The sequence below is a fragment of the Notolabrus celidotus genome, chromosome 18 (assembly GCF_009762535.1).
Source record: "Notolabrus celidotus isolate fNotCel1 chromosome 18, fNotCel1.pri, whole genome shotgun sequence".
NCBI classification, from domain to species: Eukaryota; Metazoa; Chordata; class Actinopteri; order Labriformes; family Labridae; genus Notolabrus; species Notolabrus celidotus.
The window spans coordinates 10,797,844-10,822,368 of NC_048289.1; the positions used below are offsets into that span (position 1 = coordinate 10,797,844).

General features: G+C 40.0%; 1 protein-coding gene and 5 non-coding genes across 8 annotated transcripts in view; 2 read left to right on the plus strand and 4 right to left on the minus strand.

Annotated features, from left to right (window-relative positions):
* The window catches only part of rhbdf1b (rhomboid 5 homolog 1b (Drosophila)), a 49,152-nt gene that overhangs the window by 14,514 nt on the left and 10,113 nt on the right, over nt 1-24,525 (minus strand). The window contains exons 2-4 of one of the 3 annotated variants that reach the window (XM_034708752.1): nt 5,729-5,870; nt 4,592-4,725; nt 4,138-4,284 (exon numbers count right to left, since the gene is read on the minus strand). In XM_034708752.1, coding sequence (XP_034564643.1) covers nt 4,138-4,284; nt 4,592-4,725; nt 5,729-5,842 — 395 coding nt within the window. In that variant the 5' untranslated portion in view covers nt 5,843-5,870. Of the gene's footprint in view, nt 1-933; nt 1,836-4,137; nt 4,285-4,591; nt 4,726-5,728; nt 5,871-24,525 lie in introns of those variants that run through there. The other 2 variants (XM_034708753.1, XM_034708754.1) reach the window with 2 other exon arrangements.
* On the minus strand, nt 5,029-5,140 carry trnal-caa. Its single transcript has 2 exons — nt 5,103-5,140; nt 5,029-5,074 (listed from the first exon to the last, which is right to left on the minus strand). It is a non-coding gene; the product is annotated as a tRNA-Leu (tRNA).
* On the plus strand, nt 6,459-6,552 carry trnai-uau. The gene is made up of 2 exons: nt 6,459-6,496; nt 6,517-6,552. It is a non-coding gene; the product is annotated as a tRNA-Ile (tRNA).
* Nucleotides 7,290-7,383, minus strand: trnai-uau. Its single transcript has 2 exons — nt 7,346-7,383; nt 7,290-7,325 (listed from the first exon to the last, which is right to left on the minus strand). It is a non-coding gene; the product is annotated as a tRNA-Ile (tRNA).
* Nucleotides 7,590-7,683, plus strand: trnai-uau. Its single transcript has 2 exons — nt 7,590-7,627; nt 7,648-7,683. It is a non-coding gene; the product is annotated as a tRNA-Ile (tRNA).
* On the minus strand, nt 8,879-8,972 carry trnai-uau. The gene is made up of 2 exons: nt 8,935-8,972; nt 8,879-8,914 (listed from the first exon to the last, which is right to left on the minus strand). It is a non-coding gene; the product is annotated as a tRNA-Ile (tRNA).

A 24,525-nucleotide genomic window follows, 5' to 3' on the forward strand; every position in this document is an offset into this window, starting at 1 on the left:
ACAACATTTAGTCATTTTATCAAACCTTTAAAGCCTATAGTTAAGAATATTCCAAAATCTAACTCTGTTCCTTTAAATATCCAGATAAAGTATTACCAGAGCTAAAAAATAAACAGCTGTGTCATACATTGCATTGACTATTTTTGTAGTGGTAGATTATTTCAGAATCAACAATATGTCTCCACCAAAACCACACAGAGGCTAAATGCACAAATGAAATACACTGAGGGATTGAACCAGTCAAAAATGTGTCAACTGCAGCTTAATCTTATCATGACATGCCTTTCAACTGAATATTCGCTTTTAGGCAGCCCTTTAAAGCTCCTGTAAGCAATTTTGGGTTTGTGTTGATTTTGTTGCCCCCTGTGGACAAACTGGTCTTTGCTGATTTTGTCCTGTACATATTGAATAAGAGTTTATAAATAATATCTTTTCATGCTCCCTTAACAGTCAAATGAATCACTCATTGAGAATCTTTAAAATAGAAAATGTGAAAGGGCAGTTTCTTAAGCATGCAGTTCATCAATAGATCTGACACCTATCCCCCACCGGTAGTTTCAGACATTAAAAATAACTACAGCATTGGTCAGTCTTGTTGTCAACTGACTTGTTGCCAAGTCATAGAGAGACATCCATATTGATTTAAGTGTGTTTCATAACCAGCTAAAAACTGCTCACAGGAGCTTTAACTATGAAGTGTGAGTGAAATTCAAGCAAAATGAAACTAACACAGTTTCAAACAATCATAGAAAAAACAGAGAAACCTCAAAGCTGCCAGTCTCAAGATAGTTTTTACTCTTTATTTCTGTTTTGACAAAATCCTAAAAGCTTAAAATCAACAAGTGCTTTTGTTCAACGTACTCAACATTCCTTGGAGTCGCTTCACATCATCGTATTTCTTCAGTATCCAGAGCTAAACCACAGCACACTCACCTGTCAAGAGAGCTCCAGGAGGGGTTCGGGGTCTGGGTCATACCTGCATGGGGCAGGGATTTAGGAGCTGAATCACCTCCATCACACGCATCACTGACACACTGCCCCTGTTCACCCCTGGACGAGGATTAAACTCCCATCAGCTGAGTTTTTACTGATCCTCTTCAGGACACACATAGGATGTTCCATGAGGGGATTTCCTGATATCCAGGCCAGTGTTACCTTGTTAAACTCACTGTTATGCAAAGAGAAGATGATCAGCACATGTCCGGTCTTTGTGTAACATCCCTGTGCTGCTCGGCGAGCTCCTGGTTTATCAAAAGTTGGAGGGAAGGATAAGCAGCTGTTTATCTCCACGGCTTGACGAGTATCTAATTCAAGGAGGACTTCCAGTCTTCCACCAGCTGGACTCGGTCATCCAGCGCAGTGATGAGTGGGAGGAACTTACATTTTCTGACCTTGTGTCACCAGCACAAGTTTCCATATGATTGTGAGTGTGTGAATGTGTCAGCTGTTGGACGGCCTCCCAGTATTCCTCCTCGAGCGTAAAAGGATGTGACTTACTGAGCTAAGAAGACAGCAGCTCTGGCACTTGTCAAACTAAAATCGCCCCTTCAAGAGCCCCGAGAAACTCCATCAGTGTGGTCCTCTCTCTCTCTGTCTCTCTCTCTCTCTCTGTCTCTCTCTCTCTCTCTCTCTCTCTCTCTGTCACTTCCTATTTTTATATTGAGCGCCTTTAAACACCGGTTCTCCCCCTAACACATCGGCACTCCACAGGAAACAGGAGATTAAAAGGAAGCAGAGAAGAGTGATGGTACATCATATATTTTAGAAGGGAGGAGAGAAGGGAGGGAGGCTGCTGGGACATGCCTGAACACGACCCAAAAACACACACTAGTACAGCTGTAGAGCATGACCACAAAGGTTCAGCTCAAACCCCACCTTACTTTGCAGCAAAATATTGCTGTCAGTGCTTAGAAGAAGTCAACAGAGCGTGTGACGCTCAACTCACATACCCTTTATTAGAAGTGTGAGTTTGACTGAGAGAAGTTATTATCTGTGTGGCTTGCTGTGCCAAAATAAAAGGCTTCACATGAAACATGAAAAAGATTTGATCTGTTTATCACTGAGCATCAGGGTGTCCTCCAAGTTACCCAAAAAGACAGAAACTTTGCTGGAAATCACACCCTGACTTACACCTTGTGTGAACAGTAATGATTCTCCCGGTATTTAAGCACTTTTTTTTAAGCAGGAGGGACCTCAGCTAAAAATCTCTCACACACACACACACACACACACACACACACACACACACACACACACACACACACACACACACACACACACACACACACACACACAAATATTTTCTCAATCCTATTAATCCTCTAATAAACATCAAAAGCATTCATTCTGTTTTTCTTGCTGAACACATATTCCAAGCTAGTTAACCTTGGTATGATAAATTTAAGACATTAAGCCATCCTTTGAATGCGGTGTCTCTGGGTTTTAGTCCCGGCCCTGTGTAAAAACATTTTTATTCAATTTAGTGCTTTGAGAGGAGCTGCTTTGATGTGGCCCACATGCTGGGAGAGACACATAGACAGTCTGTGTGAGTAATTGTATTATTTTGTCTACTTCAAACCATGTGGCCCACCTGGACTGATACCGATACACTACGTGTGTGTGTTTGTGTGTGTGTGTGTGTGTGTGTGTGTGTGTGTGTGTGTGTGTGTGTGTGTGTGTTTGTGTGTGTGTGTGTGTGTGTGTGTGTGTGTGTGTGTGTGTGTGTGTGTGTGTGTGTGTGAAAGTTTATGTGCAGCCTTCATGTGTCAGAGACGTTGTTCCAATCTCACATCTGTTGCAGAAAGAGATCACGCTGAGTTAAGAGGACTTTAGTTCAGTTAACTGATCCCCTGCAACACTGAAGTGTTGCAGGATCAGTATGTTTTTGTTGACTTGGCAGTTCATCATTTGTATAATTAAACAGTAAATGTTTGTGTTTTGTTTATTCTTTTGTTTAAGCTTTGTTCAATACATGCTCAAAAATATTTAACCAGCATCAATTTTACTGGCCACTTTGGGCCTTCAAAAACAAGTTGCAAACACTATGGCCTTATAGTTTTACCAAAGGTACTCTTACCTGCAAAGTGCAATTAGCAACAGGATATTAACGACAGTCAATGTAACACCAACTAGTGTTATCAAGAACAACTTCTGTAAACTCTGCAGAGTACCTTTAACATACTTGACTTAGGGGCAAACATCTGCCTATCAACCAGTTGCCAAAAAAAAAACGTTTGCTTATAGATAAAGAACACATTTAGCATTCCTTTGAAGTCATGTTTTAGGTCACATGATGAAATTAACACCAATATTACATTGCCATTTTGCTAAGTTTTTGGTCCCCACCACTTTCTGATGGAACATTGGGCTCTTTAGCTGCCGGATACCCATCAAGTTCAACTTTGACAGTGTATCTCAGGCTTTTTAGTATTGTGCACAGGATTGCTATGTTTTCAATATGAAAAGCGGCCTACTACTTAAAACCACACTATTGGAGCAGTGAGAGTGAACCAGAACAACAGAGTTGTTCCTCTTCCATGCAGGAAAACCGAAACAATGAGCTGGATGATGCTAAAACACTTAATAGAGTTTAAAGACCTGTCAGAGTAAGGTTATATTTTTAGTGTGCAGGTCATTGCAAGCAACCATGATCCAGATTCACACAGTCATTACTGATGTTATTGAGTGGGACCATATTCTTGGTTGAAATGTGGTCACTTGAATACCCCCACATTTAAGTACAGAGAAAGTTAGATCTAGTATATTGGATAGGACAGCTAAAGAGAGGCAGAAAAATATGGGGAGTAGAGAGAGGGAGGTAACATGCAGCAAAGGGTAGAGGCCGGGAACTGAACCAGCAACCACTGCCTCTGTGCAAGGGCATTTTGCTTTAACCCCAAGGCCAAAGTGGCACCCCAGAACTTCTGGCTTAAAGAGACTTTCCCATAACTGGATGGGACAATGATAAAGTGACCGTATATGGTTAAAGAAGATGTGACAGGTCCTGGTTGTTCCAAAAGCACTTTTAAATAGCGTCTGTTTGGATTGTATTATGTAAACCATGTCAAACACAAACATTTAGCACCTTTAAACTGCTGTTACCCCCTCCCTCTCACCCTCCCCCACCACTGCTTGTACCTTATAATCTGTTTGGGTATAGATGAACGTCGTCGAGCTAGTATTTTGGGGATGCAGGACCGCCTCCGAATAGTTGACACCCTCCTCGGGCCCCTCTGGCCCTTTGGGGGAACTGTGTTGACCCGCTCAAAGCGAACCCTTTTCTCACTTAACACCAAAAGCAGCATGCAGGAGAGAAAGACAAAGAGGCAGCAAGGAGGAGAGGAGGAGAGGATGTAAATAAGGCAGAGGACAAGAGAGGCAAAGAGAGCAAGATGAATTTGTGTTTAATCAGGAAGAGGCTGCAGTTTAATTAGTTTTGTTAAATTATTAGTAAAGAAGAATTATTAGAATTAGAAAAAGTGCGACATGCTGAAGAGGATTAGCAGCTGGAGAAAATCAGCAGAGGCAGAGGGAGAACCTTTTGTGAAAGTGTTTATGTGTGTGTGCGTGTGGGTGTATGTGTGTGTCTCACCTCTTGATGGATTGTGTAAAGGAGGGTAGTCTCTCCAGAGGAGGTCTGAGGTAGTTGTTGGAAGTTTCCAAGGCAGCTATGCGGGTCTGGGGGTTTTCACCTGGCATGCTGACACTGCGCAGGCGCTTCAATGGCTGCAAGACACGCACACGCACACGCACACGCACACGCACACGCACACGCACACGCACACACAAACACAAACACAAACACAAACACAAACACAAACACGCACATTTTTTTAGGTAAACAATGGGCAGGTTCTACAGGTAATGCAAACTGCATTAAAAAAGAAAGTCTCGGCTAGCTACACCACAAGCCCTGAAATGTTGGCTGTCGCTTGCAGAGGCTTATATCCTCGCCTGATGACAACCCATGGCTTCCAAGATAGCACGTACTTCAGCAATAACCATTAAAGAAACCAGTCAGTGAGGCTGTGTCAGGAGTGGGATTTGAACCCACGCCTCTATTGGGAGACCAGAAGTCCCTTTAACTCGGGAAGGAGTCAGTCCTTGAGTCTGGCGCCTTAGACCACTCGGCCATCCTGACTCTTTAGTGAGGATATGAAAAGAGTGGAATCTCTGCTCATAATGGTTGTTTTACTGTCAAAAACAAATGATCCAATGTTTTCCTGAGATAATTTTTCAGTGGAGGCAATAAAAGTCACAGGAGTGGACAGACGGATGGATGAAAAGGAGATTAGGAAAATGTCTTCAGTGTTGCTGGATGTTTGGACTGTCAGCAGCTAACAGCTTTGTTTTTTAGCGGCTCCACTCCTCTCACATTGTTTTTATTTCCTCTCCAAAGTTTTTCCTAGCTATCACTGCCTCCTCCTGTCCCTTCCATCTTGCAAGTTCTCTCCATCTCCTCCTCCCGTCACACCTATAGTTCATTTACTTTACAAACCATTTATTAGAGAAAAGACAGTAAAATATGTTCGCGAAATCTCAACATCCAATACTACAACTCAAATCATTAAGCTGGACATGTAAGAGAAACTGAGTGTGACTTTTTCGGTATTCATCTGTACCAAACAGAAAGTGCTATACTGAAATGGTTTGGTACAAATACATGTACCTTTACACCCCTAGTAGAGCAGTTGTAAAATCTGATTTATCTAACTTCTTTTATCTTTACCTGGTTTATATTGGGTGCGTCATCCGGTGTCAGCTGGATTGTCGGGATGTCCAGTTTGAGCCATGGTGGCTTTTTCCTCTGCAGGCTGTTGTCCCTGCTGCCCTGCTCATCCATGCTCACTAGCTCCTCCTAAGCCTGCCAGCTGCAAGACAAAAGCAGAAGAGAGGGGTGTGTAAAGTAATACATGCAGTTAAATGTGTTAAAAGAAACATAACAGCAAAACAAAAAGTACTATTGTACCTCGAGGTCTTTTTGTAGTGCACCACTATATCAACACAGTAGGTACAGTGTAGTCCTCTCCTTAATGACAGACCTTTTCAGTTTCATCTTTCCTCATATATTATTTCCTCTAATGAGATCATGTGCTATGATTTTGTTTTTCATTTTTGTTTGTGGATATTCTATAAATAATGTACAGTTTCTTCTGCCGCCAGTTGAGGCTTGAACTCACAACCTCAGTATCACTCTGCAGGCTACTGTCTTATAAGTACCGCGCGCTAACCGATTGCGCCACTGGAGCCTGTTGATGACTGACCATTAGTTGCACTAAATCTTACAGTCACATATTTATTCATCCAAACCTTTATTTCAGTCTTGGTAATGATACGTTTCCCACATATAAAAGGCAGATCTTCAACTTTCAAAAAGTGTGTCAAATACAAAAAGGTTCTCATTATTTATAGCATCAACAACAACAACAACATGCTAGCAGTAGTTACTTCATCCACATGCTCCAGTGGCGCAATCGGTCAGCGCGCAGTACTTATAAGACAGTGACCTGCAGAGTGATGCTGAGGTTGTGAGTTCGAGCCTCACCTGGAGCAGAGTTTTAACTCAGAGATTTGAGTAAAAGAATGTTAAAATCCATGTGTGTGTGGATTATATCCCCCACTGATCATAAAATTAAAAGAGTGGGAGGTGCTGCTTGTCTTGTGGTTTAAGCACCCAGTATAGAGGCTTTAGTCTTTCTTGCAGTGGTCACAGGTTTGATTGCTGCCCAAAACCGTTTGTTGCATGTCTTCCCACTGTTTTTATTCTCAAAATTAACTAGCTCTTTTCAGCTTTTCTATTCAATAAAGGCAAAAAAATGCCCCAAGAATAGCTAAAAAAAGGATTTAGACAGTGAAATAAACAGATAAGCCAAGCTGTATAAAAATCTGTGTTCAAACAACAAATGCTTCATCCAGCAGCTGTCTACTCTTTAAGGAAGTGATTTACTCCTAATAGATGATTGTCTCTCCAGTTCTCCCTCTGATTGATATCATAATATATCTCAAATTAAACTACACATGTAAAAAAAAAGTGCTGAAGTAAACACTAATCAGATCAGAGTTGGAAATGCACGAGGTTGCTGAGTTTTGGTCATGGATGATCTATAATTAGATCTATGATAGGCTATCCGAGGTGTTCACGCCTGTTTATCACTGAGAAGGGATAGGTTTCCACAGCCCTCATGACCCTATGGGATCAAAGCGGCTGGGAAAAGCAGAACAGATACGTGTTGGATGGATACTGTATTATATATTAGCAATATTTTGTGAATGTACAGGTCACACAATACTGCTCCAGGTGAGGCTCGAACTCACAACCTCGGCATCACTCTGCAGGCTACTGTCTTATAAGTACCGCGCGCTAACCGATTGCGCCACTGGAGCCTGTTGATGACTGACCATTAGTTGAACTAAATCTTACAGTCACATATTTATTCATCCAAACCTTTATTTCAGTCTTGGTAATGATACGTTTCCCACATATAAAAGGCAGATCTTCAACTTTCAAAAAGTGTGTCAAATGCAACAAGGTGCTCATTATTTATAGCATCCACAACAAAGTATGCAAGCAGTAGTTACTTAATCCACATGCTCCAGTGGCGCAATCGGTCAGCGCGCAGTACTTATAAGACAGTGACCTGCAGAGTGATGCTGAGGTTGTGAGTTCGAGCCTCACCTGGAGCAGCAGAGTTTTAACTCAGAGGTTGAGTTAAAACAACGCTAAAGACCATGTGTGTGGATTGTGATATCTCCCACTGATCAAAAGCTTAAGACAGGCAGCTTTGCGGTTGGGCTAGCGGTTTAAGCATGTGCTCCCAATCAACTCTTATCATGTAATTCTGTGTCGCCATGTGCATGACCATCATTAGAATAAATTACATATATACTGTGTAGTCAATAGTCAATGGAGTGACATTACAAGAAGGATGCTGTGTCCCTTGAAACACTTTTCTTTAATGACATTTTTAATTTAACAATGTGCACTCAAAGTCATTACTACACCTTCATTCCAAATGTACGTGTGTGAAGAGCTTTCTGTCTGCTCTTACTCAAGTAGAATAATCCCTTAGATTGACTTCCCCTCTTGACTGTGCAGCATCATTGAGTTTTTTTCTTTGTACAGAGACTGACAGCAGAAGTTAAAACTCTGCTGCTCCAGGTGAGGCTCAAACTCACATCCTCTGCATCACTCTGCAGGTTACGTCTTATAAGTACCGCGCGCTGACTGATTGCGCCACTGGAGCACTTGTGGCAAGGACCAAAATGAAAGAGTTTAGGAAGCATAGCAGAAAACCAATACCTTAAAACCATAGCACTTTTAATTCTTGAAACCCAGTTTTCCCCTTTAACTTCACCTGAGGTAGTTTGAAGATAATCAGGCTCTACATTCTGTTCAAACTTAAGACTTACACATCAACCTGCCATTAAAAAAGCCTTATATATTTGCTAGATTTTGAACATTTTGGCTCTTGTGATCTCTGGATTTTTATTCTATAGGTACTTTTGCACATTTCCTCTCATGGTTTGGATTCACTTGTGGCCCTTCAGGAAAGAGTGCTGCAAATCAATACAATGCTGTTCTTAGTGACGTCCTTCCTACTATTATAAAGCATTTTTGTCATTACAGTGTTGGTCTCCCCATAATGATAATGAAGATTTATCTTGCATACACCCCAGCCAATTAAATGTAAAAGTGTGTCTAAAAAACAAATATGTCTACGATCACATCGTATTTAAGGAGATTCACTGAGTGAGAGTCACATAGAAGTGTTTATGAAACAGCACTTAGATACATTTTAATCCACTCTGATTGAGGTCAATCAATCTCACTCATTCCTCAGCTGGGAAATTTAAGGTGATTTAGAACTTAAAACTCATCTGCTCCAGGTGAGGCTCGAACTCACAACCTCGGCATCACTCTGCAGGTTACTGTCTTATAAGTACCGCGCGCTGACCGATTGCGCCACTGGAGCTTGTTGGGAGTGGGAACTGGGCAGTTTAGTATTGATTTGAAATAGAGGCCATGCAGCTCTGCTTCAACACCACAAGATGGGGCTAAGATTCTCACAGGCAAGGCACCCTTGTTGTAGTCACACACAACAGAGCAGAGAGAGCAGGAGGGGATGCTATTACCTGCTGTTACTCTGCAGACTACCAACAAAGAGAGTCCAACAGAGAGAGGGACTGAGAGATGAAAAGGCCACAGATCCTGCTTCTCGCTGGTGATTGAGATTATAGTACACATCTCTATATTTCTATGAACTTCAGTGAGAGCAGAGTATTGAATTATACTCTGCCAACACTGACAAAGGTCAGCATTTTAAAGATGCTGAGCTGGTCAGGTGAAGAATGAACTCTGAGCCTCAGCACCTTTCAGCTGCTGCTATTGAATCTCTGTGCCTCTGCATTGCTCCAAGCTAGATTGTTTAACGTGCTAAGTATGTGGAATACCTCACCACAATAACACTTGTAGTATATTCATTTGCATTGCTTCCTAGATCACCAACACAAAGTCCAGCTGAATGTTTCTTCTATTCTGTGACAGCACAGATTCACAATGTTGCTTCCATTGATAATGGTGGCTCATTAATTACTTGAAATCAAGCTGCAACATTAAAAAAAATGGAGTACAAGCAGATGTGTAACTCATCTATTTTGATAATATGAAGGCTGAGAGTTGTGCATATGCTCAATTAGCTGCATTGCAATGGGCAGGAAGGTGTGCACATTGTAGCAGTTTGAAAGGAGGCTGAAGGCCCACCTGAACTCCTCTTTACCTGTGGTTGGTCAGCATTTAAAATATGACGGCCACCATATTTTGGTTTCAAAATGCCTTGTCAGTAATCAATGGGTGACATCACTGAAACTACAACCATGTTAATATAGCTTAGGCTTGAAATTCAAGGTCATGTTTAGATAGGACAGCTGAAGGAAAACAGGAAATGTGAGGAGTAGCGAGTGAGGGAAGACATGCTGCAAAGAGTCAAACCAGTGACTGCTGTGACAAGGACTATAGCATCTCTGCATGGTGTGCGCTTAAACCACTAGGCCAGCCGACCTCATGGACATTTTTTAAATAATAGGATTTAAGACAGACACAGAAGCCGTAACCTGTTTAGCCAATGCCTGCTGTCTTTGTGGTTTTAAATGACAACTGTAACTAGCAGATTTTTTTAGCAGTGGCTAGGTTGCCAATTTTGCTGAGATTAGTTCCATTGCTTTCATTAAACTGCTAACTCCAAATGACTTCTGAAAATGACAGTAAAATAATGGAAGAATGTATTTGTAATGTATAACCTGCAAAAAGACAATGCACTTATTTTTGTCTTTTTGTATTCTTTTATTTGCAGCACGTTTCCACCATTGCGTCTGTTTTGGACTTCTGCAGGTGTTTATGAATTTGCATCATTTTTAACTTTGTGGTCCATTTCACAAAGATCTTTGGGCTGTTGTAGAATGGTCGACCACTGTGTATTTGGCATTCAGTACAACAGTTACCTCTAAACCTTCTCTTGAAAGGTGTCTGGGGCTAGTCAAAAGAAATAAAAGCATACCCCCAAAGGCATGTTTTGGGATCCAAAAAGGTAGTTTAAAAGCCTGTCAGCCTCTCTCCATCATCTTTACACACTCTTGACTTTCCTAGATTTATTTTCTCAGACTGCTTCACTTAAAAGACATTTATGTGAAGAAATGTCTCCCTATGCGGCAGCTCATTTGAGAAAAAGTTAGTGTTTCTCTGGGCTGGGTGTAGCTCAGCCAAGAGGAAGTCACTTAGCAGGAGTGAAGTGACTATTACTGGATAATAGGACATCTGCATGAGGCTTTGGTGAGACGTAATGAGCGACCACCAGAGAGGGGATCCTGTAGAGCTCAGCTGTGAATCATTCCTTGATTCATCACTGTGAGTGAAATTACAGGCTCTTCCCTCACGCTCCAGCCACAAAACCATCAGCTGAACAATAACCTCGTCAATCATACTCTGTGCTGGAGATGATGTCCAAACTTCTTGCCAAAGCCCAGTCTAATGAGCTCAAAGAGATTCTACACAACCACAGACGTGCATAACACATGTACACTTTGTTTAGTTGCCTAATTGACGGCTGGGGATTCATGCATGTCCACTTTTCTGAATACTGTCTGATCTTAGATAGGGGTTTCCTACATTACTCAGGGAACTGTGCAGCAGTGCCTACAGGACAGGTGTGAACATGTGGCTTTCAGTAAGAAAGTGGGTGTTACATGAACTTGTGATTACTCAGCAATACATGGGAGTAGTAGCACCACAGGAGCATGAGCTGAGCTTGTGTTTCCCTACAGTTCAACAAGCTGTCAAACGCATCACAGCTAGTTTAATACATACTGATCCACTGAGGTTAGCAAGGGTGTGGATGTTTGTATTTCTGTCTCCTGCTATGGATTTGACTCTAAATTAACTTTTGATATTAGTCCAAAATGGTGAATGTTGTGTTTTTACTGGGTAATGTGTTATCTTTTCAACTTCCTACCCTTTATCATCTTCTGTATGTAACAGGTATAAGTCCCAAATATAGGGAGTAGCTTTGGAGAAAATGATTATTAGTATTTCAATGATTAAAAATAACCTTAATTATTATTTTAAATAGCTATGTTTGAGGAAGTTTATGTAGAACATTTTCAACTCAAGCCAAACCAAAATCTGTATTGGCTTAGTGTCAAAAAGTGACATCTAGATGCTTGTCTTCACCAGGACTGCAAGCTACAAGAAAATCATGCTACTAAAAGGACGAACCATTGATCATTTAGAGAAACTTTGGACTTTACTCTGACACTAACATGTTGGATGATATTCTCATTTGTCCAAAAATCTCTGTTGACTGATAACCTTGAAATTTTGGACTGATATTCACGGTTCCCATTCATGTTAGAAGTGTTTTTACTTGTGTTGTAGTGCCTTATTTGGGTTGAATGTTTGATGTTTTTTTTCTTTAAACAGCTTAACAACTACTGTAAAAACTAATCAATACAGGCATCCATGGTTCCCAGAGGATGAACCCTTTCCATATGTGCAGATTTAATGATATTGCCATCAGCCTAAGCTGTACTTAGATTGCTGTGTTAGTGTTATTAATCATAAGGTAGCATGCTGTAGAGATAAGGTGGTTGTAGAGATAATGGTAGGCATTAGCACAACATCAGCTTAGAGCTATGCTTTAGTACAAAGGACAAGTGTTAGCATCACTGTAGAATTTTAGTGTCAGATTTAAAGAATGCCATCAGAATGATTTCATAGATGCAATGATGGCTTTTGATAAAGAAAACAGTGTCAACTCTGAACTCTGACTCAAATAATATCCTACAACTCATCAAATTCAATTACCCCTCTCAATTTGTATATTTGGGTTACACATTTGTTGATAAACTGTTTATTTTAATATACAAACACATACTGGCCCTGATGTCAAGTTACACAATGTTTACTTTGATTCTCTTTGCATGTCAGCAGTCCGTGTCAGTGTTTTGGTCTCTCTGTGGTTGCACGTGGAAGCCTGAGCTCCTCTCTTATGGCCACAGAGGATAAACACACCCCTGCAAATAGAAATCTTCACCAGTACAATCCAGAGCCACATCCTTTGTTTATTCTGCAGCGGTTGTACTCAGTTTGTATATGGCTGCATGTAGAAAGAGGCACAGACACTCGGTATTACTTTAGCATGAATATGCACATGCATACCTGCACACAAACTCATATAGTAGCTGTTGACTCACTTGCAAGCTTGCTTCTGTCTCAGACTTTTGTAATTCTCCATACGGCAAAGGAAAAGACGCCGTGTGGATCAAAACCAATCTCCTTTTCTTTCATCTTGTTTCCAGCTTCTGCCGTGCCTTCCATTTGTTATTCCATGAACATGATCTCTCTTGTTTTTCCTCTCGTTGGGTTTCATGAGAGGCAGATTAGGGGCTGTAATCCCTGCACTGTACGCCAGATGACATTGCCCTGCTGTCAGACCAGCAAGCGTCATACTGACCACTGATTGGACTGTAATATTGCTGCGATGGTGACATCAGAACCAATAATGAATTGCTGCCTGAGGCACCAAGGTGATAATTCTCAAACAAAAAAACGTGGATGATGAATATTATGTTTTGAGTTGACTGAAATCATTTCACATTTGTCCATGTTCATTCATTCATTCCATGTGGTTGTAATTCATCAGTCAAAGATTAGAAAATTGTCATGTAAAGCTCTCAATCAGTTCAAAAGGTTTTTGTTACACTGAAAGAAATTGTCATTTTGATCTGAATTTCTAAGAAGTCCAGGCTGACAAGAAAGCAGGGGAAATAACTTTTTCTCTCAATCGCACCAAAAATATCAAATAAGAGCTGTTGCATCATATTTCACAGAAAATGTGGCTTTTCGTGGTGCTGCAAAGCAACAACATTACTAGATCCTTTTTAAATAAAGTGACACATCCTGGCATGCCGAGACAGTATATAACAAAGAAATCCCATTGGCACTGAGTCAAGACTTGTCCCGACACTGCTCCCTGATTCTTGTCTTTGAGGCTGAGCGGACCAGTCACTGTAAACTCACAGTGACTGCACGTCAATCAGCTTTAAAAATTCAATGAAACCTGATGCAAAGCAGGGAAAAAGAACCTAATCTCCTGTGTGACTTCCTTTATTCTCTAAACCTCTTTTCCTCCCCCTATCTTCCTTTCTTCTTCCCTCTTTTTTTCTGACACTTTCTTTTAATCTTCTGCTAGAGCTAGCTTTGACAAGTCTGAGCTTTTTAGGGTTATATTTTTTACGCAATATGCTTTACAGCTTCATTATTTTGTCATGTAAAAGTAAGTAAAACCATTAACTAGACCAGCTGAGAACCCCTGTTATGAAAGATGCATTTGCATGGAATAAAATACACAATAAGCTGTCAAAGTCAGAACTGGAGGCTTTCTGTTGGTTTTAAGGGCAAATTCTTGGGTCAGCTTCCAACAGCGTGTAAAGTGACCCCCCTGAATCTGACATGGTCATTTTGCAATGAGTAAATAATAAACTGTGCCGTTATTCTGTATTTTCTTCTTAAATTTTCCATAAATATACCATTTGAATTCTGGTGTGACATGGCCACAAATATATACTTGGTACCATGTAAAGTTGACAACATTTGTTACATTGTAAGTTTGTCCAAAGCTATTTGATGGAAACCATTTAATGTCAGAAATCTTCAGAATTTTAGGTCCAAAGTGACGTTTTTATTAGACGGATAAGTTGTCTGTGTAGGTGAAGAGTCTCTTTCCTTTGCTCACAAAGAAGAAGGTGATAAAAACCCAGACAATTACCAGTTAACTTCAAAGGTAATTGGTTTTGGGACTCAGCAGCAGATTAATGCTCCAACAGACGAGGTGCATTTGAACTTTATTAAACAGGCACTGCTCCGCTCTAATAGGCATTACAAACTGCCCAACAGCACCTCTGGGTCCTTTCAAACTTTGAGGTTGTCTAAGCTTTTCTGAACATTGCATTGCTGACTCTAAGTCATGGGGACTCACCGACTCCAGCCTATAGAAATTTGCCTGCCTCAGATGAAGGCAGAGGTCATTAAAGTTAACGCTGATGGCAACAGTCAGTTTAAATTCTTTAAAAAATGTTATATATGTGCAGTCCAACTAGGCTACCAAAGATTGTGTAAAAAACATTCAGTCACCCACTCCCTGTAAGGGGAGTCAGAGTCGAAAAAAAAAGAGAGCTCATTGGCATAGTGAAAAGACAGTTGTGGACCATAACAGGGTTCATAACTAACCTTCAAGCAGAACCAAAGGCTGGCGGTGCTACATCAGCCAATGTTAGCCTTTGGGTCTCCATGGGTCTTGCCATAAGAAGCCAATGGAGAAGTGCTTAAAACTGCAGTTTCTTACGTGTCCACTTGAGGCTGAATCCAGAAGCACAGAAAGCCACACATGTACCAAAATAGGCTTTTTTTAAAAGCAAAAATAAACGTGTTTACAGCCTGGTTCAGAAAAGGGATTCTGGTCTGAATAGCTAATTTCTGTATCCCTTCACACTGTATGGGGGATGGATTTTCTTCTAACTCAAAAGTTTTGAAGATATTAAGGTTACAAGTTTTGCATAATTAGGGGCATGGCTGATTTGACTGACAGGCTTACACACTGTTGCTGTTAGCAGGAGGCTAAAGGCCTGCCTTAACTCCACCTCTTTGCCTCTTGTAATGTCATTCAAAAGTTAGGCTGAGTCAGCATGGTGACCACCATTGATAGGCACTTCGTCCATGTATGCCTTAGCCACACTTAGCAAACTAGACGGTGAGTTAGAATTCAAATTTTGTTTAACCTACTAGGAAAATGTTTTCGTCAGAACATCCCTAAGCTTGACATTGTAACAATGACCGATCATTCCTCATTTCCCATAATGCTTTGTGTTGCATGTGTTGTTTGACAAGCTTGTTGTTTCTGTGATGCAAATTTTACTTAATGTTTGATTTTATGACAGTGTTTGGAGGATGATGGGTGTAATTTTGTGATGATCTGTACTTATTATTTAGTTTAACTGAGGACACTGGGATTAATTCCCCTGCAGTGAGTTTAGCCACATTTGGACAGAGCCAGGCCAGCAACACTATCTGAAGTCATTCTCTTTTTTTTTACATGTAAATAATCTAAAAACTGTACATCTACACTTTTCCTCTTCCTGTTCTGATGTAACAAAGCATGAGTAGGTCACATAGATTAAGAGTGAGCTATGCTGGGTGCTTTCAATCCCCCACCCCCACTCCCACCCATATGAGCATGTATGCTCTGGGCTGTCATCCTTGCCAGATGTTACCGTCATAGCACCGTGGGTCATTGCCTTTCTGTTTGCAGAGCCCTGCCGTATTGAGTGTGTGTTGTTGTGTGTGTAATCTGCTGCTACCGATACAACTACGGTGATAAGTGATTAAACATCTGTCACAACAGGATCTCTGAAAATCTTCACCACAGAGAGAAATACAATAAATCAGGAATGAAATCCAAAAAATGGAACATTTATCTCTTTATTGAAATTCCTTGACTTTTTGACTTCTGCAGCTTTTATGACTCTGCTTTATTATCTGTTACATAATATCATAGACTGTTCCTGCAATCATTCAAACATCATCTGCAAAGAAAAACACAATTCAATCACACAGCATGGAAGTTTAATTCTGTTTACCTGCACTTGTACTGGGAAAGTTAGGATGGGATTCGGGGGAAGTAAAAGGGCAAGATTGAAGCTTATCGCCGGGGCAAACTATGAAGAAACAAATTACTTTTCACTGCTTGTTAAAAACAAAACACTGACTGTTCCTATTTTTAGGAGTTTAATCATTGTCATAGACCCACATTTAATCACTGTGATGATTGTCTTAGACTGTGGCAAACCCATTTAATATTCAATCATTGAAGATTTAATTTTGACTAGTTTAAACCCTATTTTAAGACATCTACAAAACTATTTCAACATGTTTTGAATATTTATCAGCAAATGTGGAAAATTAATTTGGGCCAGACAAAACTGCTATTTGGATGACTGGTCATTTAATGAGTTTAGTTCCGATCTAAGAGCAATTTGATATGTACCAAATATATTTTCACATGTAGAAGTTGCATTTTAAACAAGTTATTCCTGTTTAAAGATTGTTTCATCTATACATTTATACATCAATATTTAATTTTTCCTACATGAGACTAACGTAGCAATATCTACAATTAAGTTTGAACATGTGGAAAATGAACTGGTGCAAACATCCTTATCATTCAAAGATAGCATTTTTTTTTTTTTTTCATTATGTGTCTCCAAATACGTCATTAGTGACCCCTTGTGATTGGATGTCACCTTCCTGCTCTGTATAGAAATAAACACACATAGATTAACACACAGACTATATATCCGCACCATGCTGGATTACTACAATCACAAACTGCTCACAGGTCTCAACAGACTTGATTATAGTGACGTACATCATGTATAAAATAATGTAATAAAGTGGGCAGAACATGAACACACAGACAGATCCACTATATATCTGATCATCTCCTCTATAAATCATCCTTACCGCTGCTCTGATAAAGCCTCTGACTCACGCTATCTCGCCCTCTTTCTTTATCAGTAGAGGATTGTCATGTAATCAAATTTAAATGAATCCTCCCTCATTAAATAAACATAGACACTGTCGATATTTTCATGTTCATTCCACTTTAATGCATTCAGTATGTGTTCGCATACTTGGAATGGCATGAGAATATCTCTTATAACCAATGCCCATTGCGTAAAATGTTAAGATAGCTTGATCAAGGTACCTTCAGCATAGGCTGCCTAATGTCTTTAATCATACTTTCTATGCTGCTGTCTCAGTCAGCAGGCAGCAGCAGACACTGAGTTTCCTCTGCAGTAACAGAAGCCACACAAGATGGTGCATCACACAATCTGCTCGCCAAACTCATCTATGAGAAGCAAACAGTCTGTTACTCCATGTGATCATTGCCGTGGATACAAAGAGAGTGGGAAGTCCTTAATGGGGCCCTGGACACACTGCCAACTTCCCTTCATGTGGCCTAAGTGATGAAATCTCAATCCATCCTTAGGACTCATTGAGGTTTACACCTGTAGTGAAGGCTGTTCACAGATGTTGATATCAGGTGTAAACAGCCTCACTGCTGATATCTACAATCATTTGTAGGACTATCAGATATTCCTTTTATGATATCTATAAAAACATTTTGACTCGTCATAAAGGACATTTCTTAAATGTAATAATTACTAGTGCAAATGTCATTTTCACCAGTATGAATTGTACCTATTATTGGAACCAATAATTAATTAAAATGTTTTGCTGTAAAGAGTTCAACTAAATATATATTTTACTCAAATTCCAATTAAATAGTCCAATTGCATTATGTTGGTTCAGGATTGTAATTATTCAGCAGGTAGTTGTTCATACACTTTCTGTTGCTGCAACTGATTTAATTTTAGAAGAGCGTACCATAGCCATCCAACACTTTTTCAGTCTAACTGCGACGTCTCAATTCCCATCAGTGTGCATGATTGCAAATGCAAGTATCAACCTCTTGAACACAACACAACACAATCAGGGAAAAGCTACTTAAAGCTACTGTTTATGTTGTGTTTTATGAATAAGTATCCTTCTTTCAGATGTGAAACCTCGGTATAAAAAAGAAAAACTGAAACACACTGTGGTCAGGTCGATGTGTGTTGCTTCAAATAAGCAAGAATCTAGCTCACTGCTCATATTTCTCCAAAACCTCTCTTACCTCCTGTCACAAAAAACCCTCTGAAGCCTTGTAACTCCTTCCTAACATCCTGGTGAAGCTTGTTTTATTTTTTTACTCCCTTTACTGAAGAGGAAGAGCACTTTAAAAGTTGTCTTTCCAGCTGCTTTCAATCCTTTTACCTTCTGCCATCATGAGGAATTAAAAAAAACTTTGAATCAGTTGTAGCAGAAAGGCAGTGCTCATCCCTATCCTACATGGTGAACCATTTAAGACTCACATTGGGATACAGTCTGTTCTTTTAATCAGCAGAATTGTGTGTTTGAAGTAACTATGTATCAAACGCTTAGATATCAAATCCTAATATATGCATGAGCTAAAAAATAACAAGGAAAAGGGCCTTCTTTGCCACATAATGTCTGCAGTATTTAATGTTGACATCAAGTCTTACTTTGAGAGCAAGTATCAATTATGCAATTATCAGTTATTATCATGCATAATCATGCAATGTTCAGATATTGCGAAAATTGTGGTTGCTAGGTTCTTTGCTCTCATACTAAAGCACATCGATCGACAAACACACATAAACCCTGCAGTGCATCGCTGATCCTTCATGTGCTGCAACCTGCGTGAGACCTGTCTCACTGCGTGGCTCAAGAGTGGGCAGGACAAACCTCTGAAGAACCCTGCATCACAAATCCATCCCATGTCCCATGCAGCTCTTTGATTAGCATTTTATCATATGTATATATGTGTGCCTAAAGTTGAATCATTCCAGTTGATGGGACATTTATTGCCTCTCATTTAACATTATAAGTAGATAATCATTCATATTTGGGTTTTGGCCCTTGAGAGAACATTTGACACATTTCTGACCCATAATAGAAAAAAATGATTAGCCAAGGTAATAACCAACATGTCAAGTCATAATGATTTCTTTAGGGCTGTGTAATGTACCAGATTTATAAATTGTTCTACTTTATAATTTCAGTGATACAGTTTTATTCAAGCAAAAACAACCGATGAAAGTTGCTTTCATTAACTTTTTAACAGCCTACACATTCTGACACAGTGGGTGGTGGTTTGTGATCTCCCATCACATACAGAGAAAAATAACAAGCGCAGGAGCAATAAGCTGAAATATGTTCCTCTTGCCTGGTATAGAACGTCCTTTAGCTTGAGTAAATAAGAGAGCAGCATTAAAAAGCTTAACCTAAGAGATAAAAATGTGAGCAGACAGTCAGAGCTGATCACAGGTCAGGCCTATAGGCTTTGTCTGCCTTTAACCTCAATCATCTCTCTACCCCACAACTCATCAGTTTGAGCCGGAAAGGTTTAACTGAACCAGGGCAATAGCTAAAGCCTACAATGAAACTGCCAATAGTCCTGATTTTGCATAAATTTTAAGTCTTGTATCACCCATGAAAGTCATAAAGAGATGATAAAAGGATTGGTATAAGCCACTTCTATAATTCAAACCTTGCCCAGCTGCACTCCTCTTCTATATATTACTGACGAAGCAGTCTGCAATGAATGAACTAAAGTGGTGTGATCTTTGCACGGCTGGATATCCCGTTTGCTGGCACCTATATAGACATTCTCAAACATCAAGCGCTCAACATGAACACGAGTGATTTGTTAAAACACATATTAAAAGGTTCTCTAAGCGTTCATTGTGGTTTGAAATGTTCTGCACGGGTATTTGCCTTCAGCTATCGGCTGGTTTGTTTGAAGGCAGAGAGAGGAGAAAAGTACACCAGCAGATGGAGAGACTTGAAAAAAGCAGAAACAGGGACTCTATGTCATGTTGGGAGAAGATGAAAGAAGCAAAGGAGTGAAGAGCAACGAACTGGAAGAAAACATCCTGCGCCAAGTCAAAGAGCAAAGAAACAAACGGAAATGCTTTGCAGCAAAGCAGAAAAAAAAATATCACAATTAAGGGATGGGGAAAAGATGAAGATGAAAATAAGACACAGTTGTTTTTCTTGAGCATGTCCAGACAACACGTGACAGTCATTTGCATATTTTACTGTGTGGGCTTGCTGCAGGGTTAGAAAGGCAAAACTGAATGTGCATGAGTGTGTTCATGCTTTGATGTTTGTGCTTGTTCATTCTGATTTTTATGCATGAGGTGAGAATAAATGTCAAACTTCTGCATAAGTTCACCTTTCTGAGTCACAGAGTTTTAGTGAAATCCTTCAGTGTATGATAACCCTGATGAGTGATGATGGTCAGACAGATTTTTAAATACGTCAGAGCTTTGCTGTGTCCTTAAATTTGATGTAACTGACTTTTTAAACCCATGGAAGAAGTAAAAACAAGCTTTACACTCAGTGGCAATTGATGTTCAAGTGCCAAAAACTGCAGATCATGTAGGTGCAACATATCGCGTGATAAGCAATTTTGAATTAGATTTTGAATGTCATGCAAATGTGACACTTGTTTTCTGAACCAACCATGGGTCCCGTTACATTTAAAACCCAGCAGCATCACTGTAAGGTGCTTCTAACATGACTTAAAGTCCCCGACTATACTGCCTGCAGTCTGGCAGACCTATCGTTTCCCACCGTCCTCAACGGTATCAAGACACTTTGGTAAATCTTGCAATATTATGCTGACGATGCAGTTACATCCCTACTTAATCATATGGATTAAAGCAGCTTTAAATGTTCAGGTCTGCCTCTGAAAACATCATATTACCTGATGATATGGTTCGACAGTATTCTTACAGAACTACTTAAGTGTGTAAACAAGCCCTGGTAAGACCCTTCATATTATTAGACTGACTAGATGTCAGGTTAAACAGCAACAGCAAGAAATCAATGGCAGCATCAATAACATTCAGTAATGAGACCTCATGGAAAAACTACCAAAAGAAAAAGTGGGCATTGCCAACACCTTATGGCACATTGAACTGCCAAAGATGCCACAAGGGAGAGCTTGATGTTTTCTCAGCTCCGGAGCCCTGTTCAGGACTTTAGAGGATCAAGCAGAGTCTCTTATGAGGCAAGACAGGTAACAGACTGCAGAATGATGTGAAGTGAAAGAAACAGAGAGCTAGAAACTGGCATCAAAACATAAAATGCAGCACCTGAAATGTTGCTGCAAGAAATTAACAAACATATCCAATGAAAACAGGGTCAACTGTCCCAGAAACTACGTGTATTCAACCCTCATGATATGGATCAATGATATTATTTGGGATTAGGGATGTGTGCGTTTAGTCGACTATAAATTGTCATCATCCTTGCCATTTGGCACCAGCATTACTCATCAGTTAAACAAGTGATTTATAGTATATTGTCATATACAGCCACCTGCCATTGGCCGGGGATGCTTAATAGCTACTGCCGTACTGCTGCAAGGCTCTACCTGAATGAGGACTAGCACAGATGATGGCTTCTTGACAATAGGGATATAGTTGTAAGTGGTCTGTTTCTGTTACTAGCTTTAGTCATACTTGGTAAACTAATTTGACAACAAATTTCACCCATACATTTTGTGTTCCCATGTTCAGTAAAGTTCAATAAATTCAGCCCAATTTTGATTGTTTTCTGAGTATTTTCTTACCTTACACCAGTCGTTTTGTCAGAATTTGAAGTTTAGTCTCAAGGACAATTACATCGCTTTGAAACATCCATTTTAAAGATATTATTTGCTTCTGAACTTTGCTGAGTCAAGCACCTCCAATATTGTAGTAGTTTTGCAGTGGTTAGCCATTCAAGATGGTTTCAGTTTCTAGTCTGCTGGCTCGGGTCTTTTTGTGTCGAGTTTGCATGCTCTCCTTCATGCTTCCTTCCCCAGTCTGAAATAACAGCTGCCCAATGGAGTGAGTGGGCATATTAATGATCGTCTGTCCTTGACTGTCTATTCAGGGTGTACCCTACCTCTCGCTGAATGTCAGCTATGATACGCTCAGATAACAGCTGGATTCACTTCATTATTTCATGTATACATATTTATATTGTCACATTTATTGTTCTTTTTTACTTCTACTACTACTTCTTTTACTACTGCCTTGGCTTACACAGCATTCATGTTCACCAATGGCAGCCATGTAAAAGAGTCAAGAGTTCATGCCTGTACACTCTTTTAATTTCACTTTACAATCTTTGAACTAATTATCTCCCTTTTCCATTCCACTGCCTCTTTATTTTAACTCGATGTTCCCTTGAATAAAAATTTAGGAGACATGGATGAATGTCTCAAAAAGGAGAAACTGCCTGGTTTGCTTTAGCACAACATTTTTTTTCTCTCTCTCAGCACTTTGGGACCTTTTATGCTGTAAAGTAATTGAGGTCAAAGGTCCTAACAGTTTTCAATCCACTGAAGAGGCTTTGCCAGGTGTTTCAAATTAACGGTGCACAAAGTGGCACAAGAGATATGTCTTTACATTAAGACAGGTTTGTACTTGGAGGGTACTGAGACGTCAATATCTGTATCCGTATGTGTATGGAAAATTGGAAATGGGTGCTTTTGCTCTCTTGTCACAATTATTAAAAGACAAATTACAAATGATCATTAGATTAATGGAGGATTAAAGTTTTCCTGGGTGATAAAGACAGAATTCTAACTAAACTACAACTGGGTTTTTTTAGTGGTGGGAATAAACACAAAGTTAAAAACCAAAATCTCTAAACAAAAAGACACCTCCAGTTTCTTTGAATGGGGTTTAGGACAGTTAGCACAGCAGCAGCAGAGCCTCAGTGAGTGTCTGCCAGCTCTGTTGGTCCAGAGGGATGTGTGAGCCACATTGATAATGGCTTTTCTGTCCATTCCCATCTAATCTTTGTACACGGGAATTGTCACTCAGACTGGAACCATCCTGTGACAGTGTCCTCAAAACACCCTTTAGACTTGTTCTAAATAGTTTTAGGGGTGAGGTGTGTGTGTATGGGGAGTTGTCTTGTGTTGTCTTTCCCCCCCAACATATCCATTGTCAGAGATAAAGGGCAAGTTGATCCAATCTTGAGAACAGTCCACAACCAGGATGCATCTATATATAAGGGGGCACTATCACTTTAGATGAATTGATATTAAATATATTGGCCAAATAAATAGGTATTCTGTTCTATTATACATTACATTAAATCAAATTTATAAAAAAATAAAAAAATAAATTACAGTATTTCTTTTTTACTGAGAAAGGAAAACCCACAACCTCTTTGCCAGTTCATAGGTTTTTCTTCCTTGGATCACTTTTGGTATTCTGACCAAGGTTAGATATTAAACCCTCATACCCATCAAATGTTGAGTGATTTTGTACCTGTTAAGTGAAACCTACCTGCTACAGAGGCTGGTAAAATAAAGAACCAAGTGTGTTTTGACAGGCAACAAAAAAGGCCATCATTATGTATGTGGGTGTGCTGCTTGCATGGCATGCTTTTGGGTCTATCTGGGGCTGTAACATCAGCTATGTGCGGGAATGACTTGATCTGAACAATAATGATGGTTCTGCCTGTGTGAAGTTGTAAAAATTATGACTCGATGGCTTTCAGCCTAAGCAGATTTGAAGAAGTAGGCCACGGCTTTGACTCGGGGTCAAAGGGGCAACCATTCATTTTATTCAGTGTCTTTCTTTTAAGAGTCATAATTCTTGCACATCAATTATCAACATTGAACATATTTTTTTGTAATTTTCAACAATCATCGCCCATCATCTTCTGAAGGTGCTGAGTGGTACATGCCTCACATAATGCACAATGGATTTAAGTTTGAACTGCACAGGTTGACTTTGTGCTTTTGTTGAATGAGACAGGACATCCTCTGATTAGTGTGAGTGTAATTATCAACTGAATCACGAAACCTCATGTATAAATCTGGCTTGTAGAACTGTATTATGTTAAATATAATCAAATACTTTGTATGTTGCATTAGACATGACTGGAGGGACAGAGTGAGGCGCTGACAGGCAGGATATGAAACAAAGAGAGCAACTCAGCTGACCCTCCTGTGAAGCTGCTTTGTGTTAGCTGTATGGTGACAGGAAGGTCACTGCCACAATAAGTGTCTACTCAAGTAAGGCTTCTCTTGGAGACATGAATAGACCTCCTCAGGAGCCATCTATCCCCTCCTGCCATCCCTCTTTCCTGCCATCCCGCCACACAGCCAGCAAACACACGCTGAGGGCTCCAATACAACAGCTTCCTCTGTTGGCCGGCCTTGTATGAAAACGTAATGGTAATTGCCTACAGATGCCACATTAGAGTGAGCTAGCAGGGGGAGAGTGGATTGACTCTGAAAGGAACGTTTAGAGGGAAAAATGGAGGTCATAATTGTGGTT